This window comes from Arvicola amphibius, chromosome 4 (assembly GCF_903992535.2).
Source record: "Arvicola amphibius chromosome 4, mArvAmp1.2, whole genome shotgun sequence".
In the NCBI taxonomy this organism is placed as follows: domain Eukaryota; kingdom Metazoa; phylum Chordata; class Mammalia; order Rodentia; family Cricetidae; genus Arvicola; species Arvicola amphibius.
The window spans coordinates 14,297,091-14,312,507 of record NC_052050.1 but is presented as its reverse complement, the minus strand read 5'-3'; the positions used below and the strand labels follow the sequence as shown (position 1 = coordinate 14,312,507).

The following is a 15,417-nucleotide window of genomic DNA, read 5'->3' as shown; positions in this document are numbered from 1 at the left end:
ATGGAAAACTGTGTCCCTGCATGGATTACAATCAAACACACATCTGGAATGTGCAAAGAGAAGCCCACAGGAGATCTAGGCCCAGCTGCAGGAGAGCTTGCATCTTGGCAGCAATACTATCAGCCACATAAACTGAGATATAAAGTCTCCATGATTAATTATACTTCCAGTCAGAACCACAAAGGACAAAAGCCAGCAGGGACTTGCCCTGTTAATTGAAATACGTTTTTGATACATGTTAAATATGAAAAGGCTGAATGGGAATCTCAGCTAGGAATTGCTATATTATATAATAATACTCAGCCCCAAAGCAGAGAGGAACAGACAGGACACAAATCCTGTATTAGATTTTTTTTCCCCTACATGTTGGAATTTTCCCCCAAGGTCACTCCAAGGTGATGGTTAAGAGTGATTGACAACTTGACAGCTTCTAGAATCACCTCGGAGGTAAATCTCTGGGTGTGTGTGTAAGGAATTTGCTAGAGTGGGTTCACTGAAGTGGGAAGGACTGACTGCAGAAAAAGGAGACAGCAAGCTGGGTCCCAGCATCCTTCTCCCTCCTTTCCAGCTGTGAACACCAGCTGCTTCCTGTTCCTGCTGCCGTGCCTTCCCTTCCATGATGGAGTGACCCCGTGGACTTTGAGCCAGAACAAATCCTTCCTTCTTTAAGTTGCTCTTGGCAAATGTTTTTGTCAGAGCAATGAGCCAAGTAACTAACACTGCTCTGTAGTTGGTTTTTGGAGGCGGGGTCGTGCTCTGTAGCCCACACTGGGTCTGGAACCTTAAAATCCTCCTGCCTCAGCCTTCAGAATACTGGGATCACTTTCTTCCGATGAATGGCCATTTCAATGGGAAGAAATTTATTCCCAAAATCTAGTATAGAGTTTCTTGAACCTCAGTCCTACAAGAGGTACATAACACTTTTAAAGAGCCTTGCCCCACAGGAGGCTATGCTAAGTATCCCATTCATGTGTAATGTCCAGGTCAGGGAACTCTATGGAAACAGAATATAGATCAGTCGGTTCCCAGGGTTGGGGTAGAGGTGGGAGTCAGAATATAGGCGTGACAGTTAACATATAAACATTCCCTTTTAGAGTGATGAGAATGTTTAAAATTTGATTGTAGTGACAGTTACACATATCTCTTAATAAACTTTTAAATTATATCCACCCGTCGTCTGTATACCTGTGTGTATACACGTGTGTGTGTGTGGTGTGTGTGTGTGTGTGTGTGTACACATGTACCATGGTGTAAATGTGGACGTCAGAGGACAGTTTGCAGGAAGTAGCTCTATCTTTCCATCAGTCTGGGTCCCAGAGCTCAGACTCAGGTCATCAGGCTTGGTAGCCAGCACATTTACCTACTGCGCCATCTCGCTGGCTCGGATCTATGACTAAAACAGTACCCTCAGCATGGGTGGATCTTGGTGCTTGTGATCTCCAGTGCAATGAAACCTTTAAACAAACCAAACCCAGGAGCTCTCAGAGCACATTGAGAGCTAAGTGATGACTTAACTAGAAAGGTCAACCGTGACGCGACAGTTTACCAAGAGGAAACGAAAAAGCCTGGCTGGAAAGCTTGGCTAGCGGGGTCAATCCTTGCCTTGTTACCAGCTAATGCACAGAGCGCTATTCTTAGTCTTTGCGCTCGGCACCAGAGTGTACCACGAGCCGCGATTTATGCTGTTCCCCAGCAAAGTGACTCCATCAGAGGAAGTTTGCTCTGAAGTTCTGTCTGGCACGTAGAAAGCCAGAGGACGCGCGTTCTCGTGGCGGGGCTGCCTCAGCATGTGTTCCACACCTGTCCCAGTTAAAATTTAGGGCTAGAGACATTCAGAACTCATCATGCTGAGAAGAGAGAGGGCGAGAATGGAAATTCTGGATAAACACCACGGAAGAATTTAACCGTCCACAAAGACCACTACTAATGCCTTCTAGGGGCCAGGGAAAAGACGAAGAAAAAAAAAAAAAACTAAAAGGCTACTGGGGAGGGGGTTCAGAAGAGAGTCCAGGATGGAAGGAAGGAAAAGCACCACATGACTTGCGTGTTCAAGGTTTGTATCAGAGCTGGTGCCAAGCACTTCAAACACAATTTTACTTAATCCTTGGGACATAGTAAGAAAAGGATGTAGTCCTTGTCTGTGGTTCCTAGGGTGGTGCTTCTGTTGTTGGAATTTTCTGAGCCTCGGCGCAGTCCTTATGATCCAACAGGAACCCCTTCCCTCACACTTTAACTGGTGTTAATGGGGGTGAACTGAGCTGGAGCCTCAATACAAGGTGGGGCTGGCAATCAAAACAGCAACACGACCAAAGGACCCATCCACTGATCTCTGGAAAACGGGAGCATCGGAGAGCCAGATGTGCAAAATTTTATAACAATAAGACCTGGTGATTAAGAGAGAGCCCAAGTCTGTGACACCTTGGCTTTCTGGGTAGGCAGGCATATGGGTCAGCTTTTTCATTACCATGACAAAATGCCTGAGCTAAGCAGTTTACAAGACGTGTTTTTTCCCTTTTCCCCCCAACTCATGACTTCTAGAGTCTCAGTTCATGGTCACTTGGTCCTTTTGCTTTGGGCCTAGTGTGCAGTGGGGACAGCAAATCTCAGTGGGGGAGGCAGCTGGTGCTCTCCTTCCACCGTGTGGGTCCCAGGGATTGAACTCAGGTCAACCGCGTTGGCTGCAAGCTCCTTTATCCATGGAGCCACCCCTCCTGCCTCCCCCCTAGTCATCTATGACCGCAGTATGGAAGAGGAGGAGGCTTCATATCTTCATATTCCTGGACCAGCCAATAGTCTGAGGCTGCGCCCAATGTCTGTAGTCAGTTATCTGAGAAGACCCCTGTTGTGTGGTCGTAAGACAAGGCCAGCTGTGTATGGGTAATGACTCAGGACTCCCTCTTCTCCATGTAGGAAGGGTTAGACATGAATGATCTGGGCAGCGGTGAGAGGCAATCTCCTCACAGGCTTGGCAAGTATCTGACACTTAGTGATTAGCAGCTGCCTGAAGACTGACAGACCATAATTCCTCTTGTTCCCAGCATTGGGCCTGGTTCCCAGGTCTAGTACAATAAATGGTGTCCACCCTGTTACATAATGCAACCCAGTTGCTTTTGACACACATCAAGAGGCACACTGTGTGATGACAGGAATCTAGGAAACAGCATCCTAATACCCCTGGGTCAAGCCCTTCCATTTAGGAAGCCAGGTAGGAACCAAACGGGTTTTGGCACAACCTTTGAATCTGGGCCACCTTTGAGATTGTCCTCACCCACTCTGACTTTAGCAGTGGTCTTCAGATACAGGCTATAAAGGACCATCAGCAACCATGACCTATAACCCTGAGCATATACAATCTGACCCATAAATACCTCAAGTCTATTTAATCAAATCTAATTAGAGACTCAAAGGCATTCTTTGGGATGTGTGTATGGGCATGTGTGTATGCAGGTGTGTATGGGCAAGTGTGTATGCATGTCTGCATGCAGGTGTGTATGGGCATGTCTGTATGCAGGTGTGTATGCAGGTGTGCATGGAGGCCAGAGGTAGATGTCAAGTGTCTTTCTCTATTGCTCTATTTTAAAAATATTTTTGTTGTTTGTTATTGTTTTTTCAATTATGTACATGTATGTGTGTCTGTGTGTGGGCTTGCACCTGTGAGTGCAGTGACCTTGCAATCCAGAAGAGGGTATGGATCCCCTGAAACTACAGTTACAAGTGTTTGTGAACCACCCAATGTGGGGACTCGGAATCGAATCCAGATAACCTAAGAGTGGCGGCAAGTGCTTTTAACTGCTGAGTCATCTCTTCAGCCCTAGAGAGTTGCACAATTTTTTAATGTGTGTGTGCCTTTGTGTATGTTTGTGTGTCATGTCATGCAGCGTCTGCATAGAGTCAGAAGTCAGGTCCCCTTAGAACTGGAGCAGACGGGCACCACTAGGCCTGGGTGCTGGGAACTGAACCTGGGTTCTCTTCAAGAGTAGCAAGCACTCTGAAGCATTGAGCCATCTCTCCAACTGCACATTAAGGTTTGAATCCAGGCTTCTAGAAACTTCCAGCATGTTATTTAGAGTTCTCTGAGCCTCAGTGCTCTTATAAAACGGGGGCAGCATCTATATTTCAGGTGTTCGGATTAAACGGTACAGCTGAATCAGATACCTTCACACTGGCATCTATTTTTCTCAAAGGTTAGTTTCCGACCCTCAGAGGCTAGGTGTGGCATGTTAGTGAGAGATCTGTGACTATTTGAAGGCCTGTGTTTGGGTGCTAGTGATTGTATGTCTTTCTCAGAGACCCTTAACCCTAAGGACGAAGAGACACATCTATTCTTCCCCGGATATTTTTGACATAGGAGCTGAACAGCTGGACTTGAAGTCTGAAGGAGGGGAGGCAATCGGTGGGTCAGGTCTCACTGTTTGGGCGTGTGTGTGTGTGTGTGTGTGTGTGTGTGTACCCCTGCCGACCCCACAGAGCTGTGGACTGGGAGAAGCAAACTGAGGCGAGGGTTAATCTAAAGCTCTTCCCAATGCGGAAGCAACCAAGGGGAACAAGCGCAGATACGTTATGTTGTGATCAATACCCATAGCCACTATAGAGGGTCATCCTGACTCCACAGAGCCAGCAGGTTGCCATCAGGTAGGCTGAAACTGAAAAGCCCTGGGCTGGTCAAACTGGACTGTCAGCTTGATAGGATTTAGAGCCAACATGGAAGCAAGTCTGTGGGCATTTCGAGGTTAAGTTAACCAAGGTGTCAAGACTCACGGTGGATGTGGGCAGTCCCCTTCCTGGAGGAGGGCATCCTGCGCTGCAGGAGGAGAAACTGACTTGAGCTGCTCCCCTATCCCTCACTTGCTGACCGTGGGTGCAATGTGACCAGCTCCTTCATACCCCAGCAGTCATGTCTTCCCTGCCATGATGTACTTACTGCACCCTCAAACTTGGGAGCCCTAATAAACTCTTTTTTCCTTAAGCTGTTTCTGTTGGGTGTTTTGTCAGAGCAAAAGACAAACAAACGCAGGCACTGACTCCCCTTTGGAAGCAAAACAGACAAGCTTTGCTGCGGCTTATATTGCTATACCTTGCCCAGATGGAGTATCAATAAAGTGTTTTAAAAATGTCACCGTACGCCGGCCGGGCAGTGGCAGTGCACACCTGCAATCCCAGCTCTCGGGAGGCAGAGGCAGGTGGATCTCTGTGAGTTTGAGGCCAGCCTGGTCTACAGAGTGAGTGAGTTCTAGGACAGCCAGGGCTGTTAACACAGAGAAACCCTGTCTCAAAAAACAAACGAAAAACAAAACCAAAACCAAAACCCCCCCAAGCTCCCCCAAAACCTGTGAACAAAGGAAATAGGGTCGTAGGCCTTACATGGCTTACTCGTCATCTACCACGCGTAAAGCAGCACAAATCCTTCGCCGGATGTCAGCATTATGGGGACTTCCTGGCCTCTAGAACTGTGAGTAAATAAACGTCTCTTGTTTATAGATTAGCTGCTCGGTGGTATTCCGCTACAGCATAAGAAAGTGAACTAAGGTCGGCTTCATCTTGGGACTTGAAGGAACAGAGTGCCCAAACTTGGCAGAACAGCAAATTTAAGTTCTAAGGTTTCTTAGAGATGCTGAATCAGATACACGGCATTTGGAATGAGGTTAAACCACACGAGAAGAACAAACACATTTTTGGTAACTGTGCAGCGCAAATGGCTTTAGTTTCAGAAGCATCTTGATGAGCCTGCAGAGGGTTTTGAGAGTCTAGGAAGTGGGGCTGTCATCAGAATCACACTCTACCTCTCTCCCCGACTCAGGGTGCTGACTGAAAAGCACCAGGCAAACAAACTTCCAGAGTGCCTCTCATGGCAGCCACCTGCCAAGGCGCATGCTTGCCTTGAGCAGCAGGCTCGGCAACGCTCCCAGAGATCAGGAGCAGAGTCAAAGCGGAAGGACAGCCCTTCTCAAACGCTATGATGAGAGCTAGTTGTTCTACTTGTTTAAAGAATTATCTTTTGTTATTTTTCACTGTGTGTGTGCTAGGAATGAAATGTGGATCCTCTGGAGGAGCAGTAGGATTTTATCTGCCGAGCCATTTCTTCCAGACTCATGAGCTTTTAATTGCCAACTTGACACCATCTGGAATCACTTGGGAAGAGTCTCATCTGAGGACTTGTGTCTAGGTCGGGTTGGCCTACAGGGATGTCGGTGGAGGATTGTCTTGAAGAGCCAGCCCACTGTGGGAGGTGTCATTCCCTAGGCAGCAGGTTCGGCATTGTATGAGAAAGGAAAAAGCAAGCACGTCTGCATACATCTGTGGCTCTTTGCTTCCGACTGTGGCTATGATAAGACGAGCTGCTCCAAGCTCGTGCCACTGTGACTTCTCCGCCACCAACCCTTCTCCTCGAAGTCACTTTTAGTCAGGTTTTTTTTTTTTTATAATTAATCACAGAAACAGAAATGCAACCAGGACAAATGTATGCCAAGGACTGAGCTAGTCACTTAACCTGCTTCACCTTGCCTTGGTGGCACCTCAATTCACCTCTCCCTTCAAGCTTCAGAAGGGAAGAGAGGGCTCAAGGCAGAGCAGAGGATGATGAAGTGTGGGGGCTGTGGTCATCTGGTTGTCCTCCCAGAGCCAGGCCCCTCTTCACGTGAGGGTGATTCATCTGGACAGGAAATGTGACCTTGAGGACAAATGAGGGATTCTAGATGTCGACTTTGGCACAGATCCCTTCTACGACAAGATTGCTTGTTTCTTGGTCCTGTGGACTGTGTGTGTTTGTGTGTGTGTGTGTGTGCGCGCGCGCGCGTGTACTTGCACGCACTGGCCAGAAATTAATGTCAGGAGTCCATTTATTTATTTTGTCCGGGACTCTTCTAGGACTGGGAGCTGATAGACAAGCTGTACTGGCTGGCCTGTGAGTCCCAGGGATTCTCTGTCTTTCCCTCTTGATTTCTAGGATTATAGGCACATATCATCATGTTTGACTTTATCTTAAAAAGAAAGAAGGAGGAGGGGAGATGGGGTGGCTCAGTGGATAAAGGCACTTGTAGCCAAGCCTGAAGACCCGAGTTCAATCCTGGAAACCCATATAGTGGAAGTTTCTACAAGTTATTCTCTGACCTCTGTGCATATGGATACATGCATTAAACAAATACATTCACATGCATTAAATAAATACATGTATGCAATAAGAAGCAAGGGTAGGGAGTGGCTGAGGAAGATAGGTAACATTGATCTGTGGCCTCCATGCACAAATACCATATACTAACACCTATGAAACACACAGATGCATATATAGAGGAAGAAATATATGACTACTACCAGGGAAAAAAACCAGAAACACCTTCGATGTCCCCCAGACGGCGGACAGTAGAATTTGAGTTAATGTTACATATGGCTGCTCACGCCTGCAATCCTGGCACTTGGGAGGTTGGTGCAAGAGGAGGATCAGAAGTTTAAGGCCAGCTGGGGATACATGATTCTGCTTTGGGGGGAGGGGCGAGAGAGGTGGCTCATCAGTTAAGAGCGCCTGCTGCTCTTCACAGGCTCTGAGTTTGGTGCCCAGTACTGTTGGCAGGTGGCTCACAACCTGTAATTCCCGGCGATCTGACATGCTCTTCTGGGCTCCATGGGCACCTGCACACAGGGTACACCCCTACACACAGCCCACCCATCCTCCCACATGTAAGCAAAATAATCAGAAAGGAAGAAAAGACAGAATGTTACAGAGCCACATCACACCTGCTGGTTGTCTGCGGGGGGGGGGGGGGGGCACTAGGAAGACAGCACACCCACATGTTAGCGAGATGAAGCATGTTATCTCATGAAGGGAATGTGCAGTCGTACACAGAAGTTTAAAATAATAATGCCATCTCTACATTATGTTCTGGCATAAACCCCACAAACAGCCAGGTCTGGGAATGATTGCTATTAATTATGAGATATCTGGGATATAAGATAATGGTTCTATTTTTTGTTTTGTTTTAAGATTTATTTATTTATTTTGTTTACAGTGTCTGTCTTCATGTTTGCCTGAAGGCCAGAAGAGAACACCAGATCCCATCACAGATGGTTGTGAGCCACCATGTGGTTGCTGGGAATTGAACTCGGATCCTCTGAAAAAGCAGCCAGTGCTCTTAACCTCTGAGCCATCTCTCCAGCTCTAGGTTAATGGTTCAGAATTCTTTATGAGCACAGGGTCTCATGTAACCCAGACTGATTACAAACTTGCAATATAGCAGAGGCTCGCCTATGGTGACCGTTGGGGAGATGACATACGCATAGTTATTTGCTCCAGTGATCGCAGAGATGTCTAAGACTGACTGCTCAGGCTATGTCAGAGATGGATGACTACCGATGCTTCCCTTCCTTCCTACCTTCCTTCTTACCATCTTTCCGCCCTCCCTCCCTCCCTCCCTCCCTCCCTCCCTTCATCTAGAGATAACCACCACCTTCCCTTCTCTCTCCTTCTCTTCCTCCCTCCCTCTCTCCCTTTTTCCATCTATGCCGGGGATGGAACAAGGGGTTCCACGCAGGCTAGAGAGAACAAACACATTGCCACTGAGCCACACCCCAGCCTTGTCTTAGCTTCTAACAGCACTATTGTCAAGTAGACCCTGGTAACGTCAGGGTTCCAGGTCCAGCCATGCAGCAACTGCTGGGGGCCCTACCCTTCACTATTTCTCATTTGCTGGCTTCCTGTCCCTTGGTCCCAAGAGTCTCACAGGGGATCACTGTGGTCATGGGTACTTCTCTCTTCTCCCTACATGGAGGACATTGTTACTCCTCCTATTGCCCAGGAGACACTGGCACCCCATTCCTCAACAACTGTGTTCCTCAGAATGAAAAAAGATGGTGGTGGGGCAGTAACAACAAAATGACAATAAACTGAACTTAACTATGTGTCCGAGCATAAGACAGTTACATTTAGCATGGCTCTTTGGAGAGAACTGGAAATCTTCAGCACTCTCTACTACCAAGGTGCAGGCCCAAATGAAAATATTTTTAATTAGAGAGAGCTGAGAGGTTTGGAAGGGGACAGCTAAGGACGGCAGTATTTACTCATCTGGTGTTTCTGTTCCCTTTCTGGGGGCCTGTCCTTAGCAAATAACATTTATTCTCTCACCCTTGACAGTTATTGGAAACGCTGGATGTGCTTCTCTTTGTTCTCTTCTTCTCCCTCAAGAGTGGAGTCAACAGACGCTTGAGACTGCGGTGAATAATGAACCAGCTGCTGAGGAGGCTTGGGCCAGGGAGACTATAATCCAGGGATCTGGAGAGAGTCACCTCAGTCCAAGGAGAAAGTCCTAAATCAAATTCCATCTAAAGATCCTCTCTGCCCTGTCACATGTTCCTCCGTACCACAGAAGGGGCCCATGCTACTGGGACAGCCTCATGTGTCTCTTTTCTTCTTTTTATTTGTTTTCTTGTGTGTGTGTGTGTTTATGTATGTATGTCTGTGAGTGTGTATATGTGTGTGTCTGTGTGTGTATATGTGTGTCTGTGAGTGTGCGTATATGTGTGTGTCTATGAGTGTGTATGCACATGCATGCAGATGCCTGTGGAAGGCAGAAGGGGACATCAGGTTCCCAGGAGCTCAAAGGCATTTGTGAGTTGTCTGTCTGATGTGGGTGTTGGGACCTGGATTTGGGTCTTTTATGAGACCACCAAATGCTCTTCATGGCTGAGCCCTGGGTAACTCGTCATCATTATTTAAGTTCCAAATTAAATTAGCCCACCAAAATGACTAAGCTCTACCACCGGTAAGATGAACACTTTTCATTCTCTAAGATGAGAGAGAGAGAGAGAGAGAGAGAGAGAGAGAGAGAGAGAGAGAGAGAGAGAGAGAGAGAGAGAGAGAGATTCCTTCATTTGGAACAAGAAAGTCAAACTCAAAAGGTGGCAGAGAGCTGGAGAGACACTCAGCAGTCAAGAGCACTCGATGCTCTTGCAGAGGACCTGGGTTAGTTCCCTGCACCCACATGGGAGCTCACAGACATCCGTAACTCCAGTTCTAGAGAATCCAATGCCCTCTTGCAGCCTTCTCAGGCACTGCACATATGTAGTAACATACATGCATGCAGGCAAAACACTCATACACATAAAATAAATCTAGAAACTAAACCAAACCACAAAACCCAAACAAAACAAACAAGCAAAACTCTTACCACTGCCAATACCATCAAACCCACAGCTCCCCCACCTCCAGCAAGGCTTATCTATGTAGCCCTGGCTGTCCTGGAACTCACTCTGTAGACCAGGCTGGCCTCGAACTCACAGAGATCTGCCTGCCTCTACCTCCCAAGTGCTGGGATTAGAGGATGCACCACTACATTTGGCTCATCCTCCACATTCTTGAATAGAAAATTCCATTTATTTTTTTTCTCCCCCTGCCCATTTGTACTGGAAGTATATCTGAAAATTTAAAAGACATGCCTTCCACTATAGGCAGGGGCTGGAGCTGCAGGGTCAGCACTGAGGTGGCCGATACATGGACTACTTCCTCTGGATACAGTCATGACGGAAGTCAAGCCTCTGAACCCACACACTAAATGAGAACCAGATGCAAGAAAACCAGATGCACCATTGGCCAACACTATCTGCCTCATATGAGGTCTCTGTGGACTTGACTTTGAGACTGCCCAGTGTGGACCAGTTCTGCAGGCTGGAAATGAGGTTTGGTTTTTACACCCCTGGAACGGCTACCTCTGCTGTATGGATGGGTCTCTTGGCTTGTGTCCTCTGCGCAGTCCCTTTTTCCTTCCCTGCATCTTCACCTTGAAATCTTGGCAGAGCATCAGAGAGTTGGGACGGTAATCTTGGCAGAAGCGAGGAGCCATGCATCAACCTCATCGTGGGCGCAGACTGTATAGAGCGCATCTCCACCCTCTTTGCTGCTGTTGGCACCGACAGGCCTGGGCATGTGACTTGGCACAAAGAACTTTCTGAATTCCATAGACAGTCTTGTCTCTGTGTCTGCGAGGCTTAATAGAGGTGCTCTCTTTGACCCTCCGAGTTCACACTGGTGTGTGTGTGCGTGCGTGCGTGTGTGTGTGTGTGTGTGTGCGTGCGCAGGTGGAGACCAGCAGAACACATGGGGGGGCGTCTTTCGTGAATACTCTATACCTTACTGAGCTTGGTGCTCACTGATAGTCTCTCCCGGCTGGCCAGTGAGTTTGGGGGACCTGTCTGACTCTGCCCCTGGCATTGTGGTTACAGCTCTCTGTCACAGGAACATCTGACTTTTATTGGGTTCTGGGGATCCAAACTCAGCTCCCCACTCTTGCAGAGGAGGCACGTCACTCCCGGAACCATCTCTCTACTCTGATTAAAAAGAAAACACAACAGCACTGCTCTTTGGGCCTCTCTAATGGACAAAAGCACAGTCGGGCTGGAAGGGTGGCTCTGTGGTTATGAGCGTTTGCTGCTCAGCACCCACGTCAGGTGGCTCAGAGCTGCCTGCAACTCCTGCTCCAGGGATCTGATGTCCTCCTCTGACTTCCACAGACATCCACACACACGTGGCACACACGTGTACAAATACATAAACACACAGAGAAAGTCAAGAAAGAATGAAGCTTGAGTTTAGGAGGCTTGGGAGCTGCCGCTCAGGCCGTGGATTTGCTAGGAGACAGGGTCCCTGAAAGATGAGAATTGGGCCTTAGGCTGAGCCATCAGCTGATCCTGAGTCCCTGACATGTCCCTTTGAATCCCTGGTTAGTGGTGGCAAGAGGGCTGGCTGTCAGGCAGGAGCCAGCCAGCGCAAAAGTGCCAGCTTTGGTCACTTTAATGAGAGAGGCATTCTTGGCCGTGTGGCTCAGGAGCTTCCTGGGGGGAACAGTAAAAGAGAAAGAAGACTTCAATTCCCCTCCTTGGACCTGGGTACAGTGTGTGGGACAGTATCCTGGTGGAGAGGCATGCACCGGAAAACACTGGTCTGGATTTATTAGCATCAGAAATAAGGCCCCTCCTAAAATCCCCAAACTCCCAAACCAAAGAGCCCTCTGACCACCTTCTGCCCACCGGCACTCAGCCATCTGCAGGTGCCCTTCCTTATGAGGCTGCAAGGATGAACTGAAGAAAAGCCCACAAGGCAGCAAGTCTCGGGATGGGGGGGGAAAGACCTCTGATTCACAACAGGTAGTTTAGCGGTGACAGATCCATTCTCTTCGATGGCGCTTGCTCAGCAATGACTGCTGCTGGGAAGGAAAACAAAGCCCTTGGCCTTCACTCACTCACTCCAGCCACAGCTGTAGAGTGAGCCTCGGAGCCGGAGCTGGTGTTGGGAGCCGGTGAACCATGAGACAGAATGAGCTCTCATCTTTGTGAAGAGTGTGCAATGGCTATGCGCTAGTATGGACTAGTGTGACCTAAAACAATTAGCAGAAGGTAGCCTGGTCTGGAAGTCACCGGCTTGAGAGTATTTTTGTGTGGGGGGAGGCGGGGTAGAGTATGGGGTGTCCTCAGGAAAGCTCTTTGTGGGTGGGTGGGGGGCAGGGTAGAGTATGGGGTGTCCACAGGAAAGCTCTTTGTGGGTGGGTGGGGGACGGGGCAGAGTGTGGGTATCCTCAGAAAAGCTCCTTGAAGGGAAGCCATGTTTGAGTTGAGCTTTGAAGGAGGCTCAGGGACTGGGGAGATGGCCCAGTTGGTAAAGCTCTTGCCAAACAAACAGGAAGGCCTGAGCTGGAATCCTCAGCACCTACAGAGCCGGGTGCGGAGGCTCTAGCCTGCAACCACAGTCTGCGGAGGTGAAGACAAGAGGACTTGCTAACCGGCCGGTCAAGCCAAACCAGTGAGCCCCGGGTTCGGTGAGAGATCAGGGCAGAGGGCTGGAGAGATAGCTCAGTGGTTATGTGCGCTTCCGGAAGACTGGGTTCAGTTCCTAGCACCCAAGTCAGATGGCTCAGATACACTTCTAATACCAGCTCCGGATCTGATGCTTTCTTCTGGGCTCCACAGCCACTTACAATCACATGCGCACGCACACACACACACACACACACACACACACACACATAAACACACACACACACACACTAAAATAAAATCAGGTCAAGAGGGATGAAGGAAGATACAAAATGTCAACTTGTGTCCTCCAACACACACACACACACACACACACATATCCCTTTTCATTTTATTTATTTACTTCTTCCCCCCCCACTCCTGCTTCCCTTCTGCTCCCCCCCCCCCAGCTTTTCTGGTGTGATTGAGACAAGGTCTATTTATAACGCCCAGGCTGCCCTCAAACTCCTCCTGCCTCAACTTACCAAGGAGACAGAAACATATCTGGACCTTTACATTTTATTTTCTTTAAAATTATCTTTTTGAGATTTGTCATTTACTTATTTTATGTGTCTGGGTGCTTTGTTTGCATGCGTCTGTACGTGTGCATGCAGTGCTCAGAGAGGCCAGAGGAGGGCGCCAGGCTGAAGTTACAGACGGTGGTTAGCCAAAACATGTGGGTGCTGGGAATCGAACCTGGGTCTTCTGGAAGAGCAATCAGGGCTTTTTATAACTGCTGAGCCATCTCTTTAGCCACAACTTGGTTTTTCTTAAAGCACACAGGTCTGGCTTGGCTGCAGGGTCTCATAAAGTTGATAACAACAGTATGCTTGGCCTTTGGATGAATGCATGTGGCACAGAGTGACTCTAAATGGCCTTTTTCCAGTCTCGAGGGACCAAAGCCCAGCCTGCGATGCATCAGGTGGGCATCTGCTAAAACCAAGTAAGACTTTTCTAGTCAAACAAATCCCCCAATAGGGAGGTATGATCTAAAGTACAAGGAAGCCCAGTTTGTAACCTACTGGAACTCATGATTAAAATTTTTTTAAAAACATTTATCTGCTTATTTATTTATGGACTTATGTGTGTATGTATGGGTACAGTCTGTGTATGGAGACCAGAGGACACCCTGTGGGAGTCTGTCTGTACGCCTTCATCATGCAGGTCTCGAGGATTGAACTCAGGATGTCAAGACTTAGCTGGAAGCACCTTTAACTGTATGCACAACCATCCCAGTAGCCCAGAATTTACCTTCAATGGGCTTATGCATGGCATCTTCAATCAGCCTTGATGAATCCGAGGGAAGAGCTTCAAGGTCCCTGTGTTACAGCTCAAGGACAAGTCTGGGGCCCGGATTCTAAACATACTGTGATTGGCTGTATGTCGCTCAACAACGAAAATAGCCCTGCGTCTGTTGTCGTCCCAGGGTTGGGACACTGCCTCTAAGCGGGTCACTCCAACTCCATCAGCAGCCATTAATAAGACACTAACGGGATATAAATGATGACGGGCACCAGCAGTGCCATAAAGCGGGAGCAGCGAGGCAGAGGGCAGATTCTGGTAGGGGATGAGGCGGAGGGGGGAAAGTGTTCTGGCTCAAGGATTCTCAGCTGAGAAGAGAAGCTCTCAGGAAGGTGCCTGCTATTTTGGGAGAATGTTTCTGGGCCAACATGAGCCATCAAAGTTTTGAGGCTTGATTGAGGATTTTCTTTATGTTGAACTCCAAAGACAGAAATGAAATGCTGTCTGCATCCTCACGCAGACAGGCTGCTGTGTTCAGAAAAGCCAGCGTGTTGAATGCTTACCCCAGGGGATCCCTCTGCTGAGTGGGATGGGGATGGGGTTGGGAGTGGCAGCGGGATTTAGTGACGGTCTTGGGGACTTCACTCTGAGTCCAGCATTAAAGAACCCAGAGATGACTGGAGAGATGGTTCAGTGGTTAGGAGTGTTGGCTGATCTTCCAGAGGATCTGGGTTCAGTTTCCAGCACCTCCATGGCAGCTCACAACCACCAATAACTAGAGTTCCCAGGGGTCCGATGCCCTCTTTTGGCTTCTGAAGGCACTTGCATGCACTTGGTGGACAGAAAACACTCACACACGTCAAACAATAATAATAAAAAATCAACCTTACAGAACCTGTGAGATGTCAAGACTAAACCAAATAAACGTAAAGACAGATGGAAGGATTCGAGGCAAGGAAGTGCTTCGCAAATACTGTGGAATGAATGAGTGAGCGGATCCGTAATTCTCATTTGGATCACTCACCTCAGACTCTTTGTAGTAGCGCTCTGGAATCTCGTCACAGGCGATGTCGATAAAGCACACTTCCCTTTCCAGGTCTTTGGCTTCACTGTCAAAAATCTGAAAGGACAGAGCAGCACATCAAAGGTCAGTGGGTGAAATCTTGCCGAGTGCCCGTGGCTAGGACATTGATGCCTGAGGCGAGATGACACCCCTCCTTGTGCCTTCCCGTGGCCCCCACAGCCCTAGCTTCGCCTGCCACAGAATGTGCGAGAATCATGACAGGCTTTTATTCCTCACTTAGGTTCTGTCGCGTCAGAGGCAGGTGTAGCATCTGTCATCGCATGCTGAGGGTAGATGAAAAAGTGGGCTGTTTTTAGAAGTTCAAGAATGAGGAAATAAAT

General features: G+C 48.3%; 1 protein-coding gene across 2 annotated transcripts in view; it reads right to left on the bottom strand.

Annotated features, from left to right (window-relative positions):
* Pitpnc1 (phosphatidylinositol transfer protein cytoplasmic 1) overlaps positions 1–15,417 on the bottom strand; it is a 271,966-nt gene that overhangs the window by 35,330 nt on the left and 221,219 nt on the right. For both annotated transcript variants that reach the window (XM_038326594.1, XM_038326595.1), the window contains exon 6: positions 15,038–15,133. In XM_038326594.1, the coding sequence (XP_038182522.1) occupies positions 15,038–15,133 (96 nt within the window). The remainder of the gene's footprint in view (positions 1–15,037; positions 15,134–15,417) is intronic.